Source organism: Camelina sativa, chromosome 14 (genome assembly GCF_000633955.1).
Source record: "Camelina sativa cultivar DH55 chromosome 14, Cs, whole genome shotgun sequence".
Lineage (NCBI taxonomy): Eukaryota > Viridiplantae > Streptophyta > Magnoliopsida > Brassicales > Brassicaceae > Camelina > Camelina sativa.
Genome location: NC_025698.1, coordinates 10,507,941 through 10,516,424, shown reverse-complemented (window position 1 = coordinate 10,516,424; position 8,484 = coordinate 10,507,941). Strand labels below are relative to the sequence as shown.

General features: G+C 32.6%; 2 protein-coding genes across 2 annotated transcripts; one reads left to right on the top strand and one right to left on the bottom strand.

The window, feature by feature from the left end:
- Positions 6 to 2,139, bottom strand: LOC104743436 (the record flags this gene model as incomplete). The annotated part of the gene is made up of 5 exons (XM_010464520.2): positions 2,014 to 2,139; positions 854 to 1,648; positions 550 to 766; positions 271 to 359; positions 6 to 44 (listed from the first exon to the last, which is right to left on the bottom strand). Coding segments are annotated over exons 2-5 (1,131 nt in total), but the record flags the coding sequence as incomplete, so codon positions are not given.
- LOC104740849 (probable calcium-binding protein CML44) lies at positions 2,951 to 3,905 on the top strand. The gene has a single exon (XM_010461561.2). It carries the CDS (start codon positions 3,232 to 3,234, stop codon positions 3,706 to 3,708), a length of 477 nt encoding a protein of 158 aa, XP_010459863.1. The 5' UTR covers positions 2,951 to 3,231; the 3' UTR covers positions 3,709 to 3,905.

Here is an 8,484-nt window from a genome sequence, read left to right as displayed (position 1 = left end):
TCATGATCAAGCCATGGTTTGAATGCATCATCACGAACCACATTCTGTGAAACAACAACATCAAATGTTTAAATCCATAGTGCAATCGATTCTTTCATTTATATAACTGATCACTTTGTATATAGTAATGATCAAATAAGGATGGTAAATGACCCTAATGGACAACTTCAGGTGGCAACAAGACAAGTTTTCAGGATTAAACGAATTGCAGACAAAGTATCCTTACTCTGTAGAATGATTGAAAAGACAAGATAAACCGAGATCACTTACCGTTAAATAAAAGATAAACCCGCGCAACAGGTTCAGAGCTTTACGCTCATCAGCTTCATGTAAAGAATCAAGATACTCCTTTTTGAAGTCTGCGAAATCAAACCAAAGCAAAACTTAATACGAAGGTAAATAACACTCTCCCTAACACATTTGTTTGGAATCAGGAGATAGCCTTTTCAGTTTATTTTTTTAAATTTTCAAAATATTGATTCTACAAGATAGTTAAGCAAAGCATAAACGTCCAAGAACATATATGCCAACTTCTGTCTGGTAACTTACCTGGATACTCGTCGAGATATGAAGGTCTCTTTTTCTTCGTTTTAAAGTTAAACTCAGTTCCATCTCGTAGTTCTATGTGTCGGGTTGACCTTCTATGCACCGATGCTTCATTGTGAAGTTTCGTGAGCTCTGTTAGAGTGTATGGCTGCTTCAGAACATTCATTATCTCCTTCCTAAACCAAGAACTCCGTTCATCACTTCTCTTGTCATCCAAATCCTTAAAAAACATTCCAACCACAACAACAAAAAGTGTCAAAAAAGGGAATTGTTTTTGAGGCAAAAAAGCAAATGTGATGCTACATACAACCACTTTATAACTTTTGGATGGCACAAATGGAGAATCCTCTCCATCCAGAAATGGACGATCTCCAACCACAATAGTATCAGAATCAGAATCAGACAAAGACATTGCATAATCCTCCTCTTCGCATTTTACTTGTATCTCCTTTTCAGGTCTAGTTCTTGAGCTTTTTAAATTCTCCACTAACCATGTGAGATAAGCTTTGTAATTCTCATCGTGATCCTCCAAATTCTCTTCCTTCTCGCTAGCATTACCACTACTATGTTGTTGTTGTTGAGAGTTACTTTTCACATGACTCGTACTAATGAGCGTTGCTTCAACACTCTTCTCAGCCACACTATTCTCTCTTCTCTGCCTTGAACCTGCTTCTTTCGTTGTTGTCTTCCTTGAGCTTGCTTGAACATGATGAGGCTTTGATTCAACATTCTTCTTGGTCACAACACGAACAGTGTTTCGATCTTTCTTTGTGACCGCTGCTTCGAATCTGCGAATGTCGTATCCTCCGTTATCTACTTCATACCTGATAGACCTAAGTGGATTATCACTCAGATATGTATTCCCATATTCTCTGAAACTATCCAACAACTTCATATACTGATGATCAATTTTGGTATCCCAATCATCACCATCATCATCAGAAGTATTAAGTTCCTCAGCATCCATCATACACTCCACGTTAACCTCACCACAAAGAACATCTTCATCTTCATCGTCTAAGTCTATCGTCACAAACTCCTCCTTCACAGGTCTCATTGCAGCGGCAGCAGCAGAATTCATCAAATTTCTCATCTTAAATCACTTAAATCATAAAACAAACAAGCAAAAACAATCAGATTCCTTAAATCGACATATAGCCTTCACTTGAATTCATAGCAGATTCCAGGGAAAAAAAAAACAAAAAAAGAAAACAAGATTTCAAGATGCAAAATTAAACATTTTAGAGACTAATTAATCCTACACTTGCATTGACTTAAAATCCTAAAAATAGTAAAATTTGAGATCGATTCAGTGACCACTCAAACACAGAAATTCTCGTTGCGACTGGCGCATGCAGGAGTAGAGAGAGAGAGAGAGAGAGAGAGAGTTAGAACACACAACACAACACAATTAATCAAAAATCGAAAAAGAAGAAGATATTATTAGAGTGGAATTGGATCACTAACCAAATTCGATCAAAGAGAAGCCCTAATTAATTGCTACTCTCATCGGAACATCTCGCCACCATAGCTCACGTTCCAACTTCACTGTAGAGGAGAGTGAGTCACTCAGTCAGTAATAAAGCGCCAATTGTTTTTGGGAAATTGTGTTTTGTCTTTATTTAACACAAACCCGATGACTTCATTTAAGGCCCAGATAATAAATAAGGCCCTTATTGGGCTTAGGTTTTTGTTCATTATTTTGCTACTAATATAGTAAAATGAAAAATTATTCTAGAGATAGGAGATGAAATGATAAATATGGTTTCCCTCTTATTTATTGATTTTTATTTATATCCACATGAATTATAAATACAATTGNTTTTTTTTTTTTTTTTTTGGTCACCGGGAAATAGAAAAATTGGTTGATGAGCATGTAAGTATGTGGCCTGGCCGGTGATAAATATCTAATAATTGGGGACCGTACGATAACGCCACGACGCTCGAGAACATGACCGAACCTTCCATATGTCAAAATTAGATTATGACACCACTCTTCTTCTGACACCACTCTATTTTACATATCCAAAAAGTCCTACGTTATTACAATTTAGTTTAGTACTCGTCGCAATTAACTCTTCAATGATACAAATGTTCTTCTTAATCACACAATATGCAAAATTGTGTTTTAATTTTTCTGACAGTAAGATTGTGATTTAGGTTAGACTTCTCTATAACAGAAAGTGAATTGGTAACCAAGCCAAGTTTCTTTTTTTTGATAGACACCAAGGTAAGTTTCTTACCATTCTTTATTTGTGTTTTACGGTTCATGATCAATATAACAACAACCACAAAAAAAAAATCAAAGATCATAATTAGTCGAGTCAGAAACTATCTAATTTTCCATATAAAAAATTAGCCTTGTGTCTTAGTTTGACATCAAGAATATTAGATAAACGTCGTAATTTTATATGACTTTTCTTCTAGAAACGTCCTTTTTTCAGAATTTTAGTCGTTTTCACTTCCCATTTCTGGGAAACTTCCTCCGTCTAATCTCTTCCGTACACACTCATCATATATATATAGAAAGCTGTACGTGTGTAACGTCTATAGACGATAAAGATTGAACCTTTCTCTAAAGTCTTATCAGATTATTTCTACCCATTTCACCAATATAACCACATTAAAAAAGGTCCAAAAACTACCCTTCTTGAATTCTTTATCAGAAGAAACAGAGACAAATCTATGGATTGTACTTCTTCATTCATAAGCACAAACGATCTCCGAAGAATGTTCAAGCAGCTCGACAAGAACCAAGACGGGCTTGTGACTCTCGACGAACTCTGTTGGATTCTTGAGAAACTCGGTTGGGCAGAACACACTCAGAACGATCTTGAACTGATCGTAGGAAAACAGAGCCTCGATCTAGACGAGTTCCTTCGATTCTACCACGACACCGTTTTAGCTAGCAAAGGAACGAATACCAATAATGATGTTGTTGTTGTTGATGATGATGAAGCGATCGTGAGGGCGTTTAATGTGTTCGATGTGAACGGAGATGGTTATATATCTGCGGAGGAGCTTCGTGATGTGTTGGAACGACTAGGGTTTGAAGAGGAGGCCAAGGCGTGGGATTGTGGGAGAATGATTCGAGTTCATGACAAGAATCTTGATGGTTTTGTTGACTTTGAAGAATTCAAGAACATGATCTTACATGTCTAATAATATATATGATAATACATACACATGTAACATGTGTGTGTGTGTGTGTGTGTGTGTGTGTGTGTGTGTGTACAGTGTATAGTCAGTCTATCATCTTCCATGTTTTATGAGTTATGCGTAAAAACTGTGAAGTATGTATAATTTTGTGATGTGCTAATGTGTAAACTATGTATTTTACTGCGAGCAACTTTTGGTAATGAATGGCTCTTCTCACTAAGCCATCGGTATTGGACATGTATTATTCAGTGTGTTATTTTATTCCAGCTTAAGCTTAAATGTCTTAAAAGTTGTGTTGATTCTTTTCCAAATTTTTCAACTTGAAACAGTTATATACTAGGGAACACAAGTTTCATATGAAAGCAAAAAAACCTCAGAAATAAAATAATCTATGACAATTTTAAGCCATGTGGAGGGGGGAAATAAATGTTGTGACAAAAAAATTAGTTTCGGGTGCGATCATTGTGACGATATGACCAACCATGCATATCCTTGTCACCAATTAGCTGAATGTTTGATTATTTTGTTTCTCAGTAGTCATATAATAACCCTTCAAACCCATGGAAAAACCACTAGCATTGTTAGGTACATAATATATGACTTTTAACCAAATTTGCAAATGAAAACTTACTTTCATAGAGGGATTCGTTCATTCTCTCAATGATATATGTTTCTTCTTCCTGCAAGATCAGTTTATTAGCTCACTAACATAATCCACATCCAAGAAAGAGAAGAAGGGAAAAAAAATGAACATTAGTCACACTAACTTAATCCACTACTAAGGAAACTGACCCTTCAATTTTATCATTTATCCACAATTAGAAAGACATATTGAGTCATGTGTATGATTCAAAAAAAAAAATGTCTATAATTTTTGGATCATAAAGAGCATATATAAGCTTCTGATGATGAAGTGGATAATCTTTTTGTTTTTTTTCCTCGCTATATATGGTGGAATTGATGCGCTCTACAACATCGGTAACAGAGAAAGGAAAAGTCTAGGTCGATCTAAAGCATAAAGCTGTAGTTATGGAAGTTGTGGATAAAGTTAAGTTAGTGTGACTATGTTCATTTCTTTCTTTTTCTTCTCTTTCTTCGATTTGATCTATTTTGATGAGGTATGCTCACATGAGATTACGTAGAAGAATCACCATATTGTTCAAGGTTAAATAGTTCTATACTCGGGAATGCATGTCACACATATATATATATATATATATATATGTAAGAACAAAACATTTTTTAAAAAAATATACAGAATCTATTACACTTTTCAAGTCTTGTGGAAAAAAGGTTGCGCAAGAAACTGTTCAGCGTATGATCATTGTCAAGATCTGTACTACCATATCTATGTCTCCCATTGGGTTAGCTGAAAATCTGTTTTTTTCTTTTCTAAACAGTTTCATTGTAATCTGCTTATTATTTCATTGTTGTTCAACGTATATAATACTGTGCTGCTTAATACCATAGATTATGAATTGAATATTTGTTTCACATGATTGTATACTAATTGGAAACTTTGTTAAGGCTTCTCTCATCTTGTTAAACCAACAGGAAAATATAGATTTTGCTTGGTTTAGTAAAATTATCTCATTTCCAATGAGATTTTAAATTCGAAGGACATTAATGTCAGTGATGCTACAGAACTTGATAACCATGTGTATTTATTTTACGAACATGACATATGTTACCTTTTTAACCGAAACTAGACCATGTGGGAAACTAGTATCTATTCAAGTAAAAGCTAAAAAGTTTCCATCTCAAATGAGAAATATCTTCATGATGCTAAAATTGGCAAGGACATTAGCATTTGAGTCTATGCATATGAAATTAATGGATCCGTATGTGTTGGGTGATGCAGAGATTCAATAAATATGGATCTAACTTCTAAGCTACCCATACTTATATCTACATTGAATCATCTCACCATCCACTGCCGATGTTCATCTCTCCGGGTTTACATGTTTAGTGTACACTCACTCTCAGTGTCACATGATTCACTCAGCTTTTGAAAATGTAGGGACGAAACTTGTTGATATTTAATTATGTGTACAAGTGTACAAGTAGTGGCTAATTGCATATGTAATTGTTTTCTTACAAGATAAAATAATCTTGTTTTGGTGGACAATATATGATTTAAAAGCTAGAGTTTGTTGATGATGTGTTATTCATCTTGTATTTTTAGAGTTCAAATTAGTGTTAAATGACAGTATTATCAAAATAATTATGGTTGATAATCTGTAAAGATGGTTAACATATATGGGTCCGATTGGTAACGTAGCCAAAGCTGTAAGCAGAAACTCTAAGCTGTTACAGAATAGTGCAAAGCTGTAAGAAAATGCTGTACGTGAAAACTGTACCAAAAAAACTGAGAGTAACACTTTTAATAAAGTTTTTGGTAATTTTTGTGTGATTGGTAAAAATTCAAAACTGTATTACTTGTAATACTTTGTTTAAGTTCACCAATCAGTACCATAGGATTGTTTTAACATTTCAAGTGATCACAAGTAAAATCGATTGGGTTTAGTCATTTCATATCTAGATATTTAGTTTTGTGGAGAAAACAAATCAAAACATAACAGTCATCATTCACTCATAAATGTCACCAAGTGCAAGTCGCTCACCCAATCCTCACAAATGTGTACTGATAATCGTACGCAGAAACTAACATCATGTGGACGTTGACAGTAGAAATTAAAACAATGCTAACATCAGCTAAAATTTGTATAAGGTTTTCTAATAGTTCAATAATGTAATATGCTCCTTTCAGAACATTAACATATGTGAAAATATCAAGCAAGAATATTTTAGAGTGAAAATCCAGAATTAAATTTCTAGTTTTTATTTGACGTACCCGTACGTGCTGCATGCATAAAGGCCCTATCGTCTTAACCTTTAACAATACATACATACATATATGTATATATATATGTACTTGGAACGAAAAATATTTTTTTTTAGTTAGCTCCTTCGAGTCTTCGACCCTAGTTCAAAACTAATAAGAACTTGTCGTCACATTCTTAGAAGCATTAAAAATAGAGTTCGTTCGGTCCAACTTTTGTTAGTTGGTAAACTCTGTCTTATTCAATGCCCATCTTCGTTTTTTATAGACTCATGCACGTCATCACTCACCAATATATTTTGGTTAGAAGGAATATAGAGAGATTCTTTTTATTTACTAACCAAATTTAGCACTATGATAAGTTAAGAAACTAAAGAAGATTTGTTTATTTCATTTCATCAAGCTGATTTCGTGGGCCATAAGTGATCAACTATAGTTACCAAAAAAAGACATAAACTCCAAATCTCCAACACCTTCAAAGGGTTAACCTTTTCAAGATTTCTATAAATACAATCCCCTATTGAGTGTTTTCAGTCATAACAAGAATATAGTTTCTTGCAGTCATAACAAAAAGCTTATCGCTTTTTTTTTTTTTGTATAAGCAGCGGAGAGGTTGAGAGGCGCGGTTCTGTATACAATCAGATTTCTATTTTTTTTTAAAAAAAATATTTTGTATTCATCACCTCTCCTCTCAACCAATCAAAATGTTTTATCTAATATTTTATTTAAAAATAAATCAAAATTAAATTAAAAAGCAAAACAAAATAAGGAAGAATATTCTGTATACTTTTATTTAGAGAAAGTTAAATATTGGTTTGGTTTAGATTTTACAATTAAACGAGGTTACATATCGGTTTGAGTTTATAAATGAGAATTAGAGTTTAGATTTTATAATTAAAACGAAATTATATGTCGGTTTGAGTTTACAAATGAGATTGCTAGGGTTTAGATTTTACAATTAGATCGAAATTATAGGTAAGTTTGGGTTTATAAAAGAACAGTTTATGTTTCTAATTTTATAATAATATATATACAGATTTTATTTCCTTATTTTACAATGGGGTGAATAAAGAGTTTCATCCCTAGGACTGAACCCAAGTATTACTCTATATTAGTCTTTTTTTTTACCTATATCATAGTTATAGATAAAAAATTCTTGGGTTCACCCTTAGGGGTGAACAACTCTCATTCACCCCCTCTTAATTAACCAATCAGAATACAACAATATGTCATGTCATATCATATTAAAAAAAATCAAAATTAAAATAAAAAGACAATACAAATTAAGGAAACAAATTATGTAGATCTTTTATTAAGGAAATTATGTCGGTTTGGGTTATAATAGAGGATTATAGTTTAAATTTGTAATTTTAAATTTTTTATATCGGTTTGGGTTTATAAAGAATGGTTAGGATTTAGATTTTATAATTAAACAAAATTATATGTCGGTTTGGGTTTACAAAAGAGTGGTTAGGATTTAGATTTTACAATTAAATGAAACTATATGTCGGTTTGGGTTTACAAAAGAGTGTTTAGGGTTTAGATTTTACAATTAAACAAAATTATATGTCGGTTTGGGTTTATAAAAGAATGTTTAGGGTTTAGATTTTACAAGTAAAGAAAATTATATGTCGGTTTGGGTTTATAAAATAGTGGTTAGGGTTTTAGATTTTACAATTAAACAAAATTATATGTCGGTTTGGGTTTATAAAAAATGGTTAGGGTTTAAATGTAATAATTAAAAACTGTAATATAATATTTAAATTAATAATTTTAAAATTGATTGATCTACAGAATTTATTTCTTTAATTAAAAATTGTTTCTTTAATTTAAAGAGGGTGAATAAGAGTGATTCATCCTTAGGGATGAACCCAAGAATTGTCCGTTATAGATATATTTTATTTTTATTAAATTTATTTATGTATAAGCAACAAGCT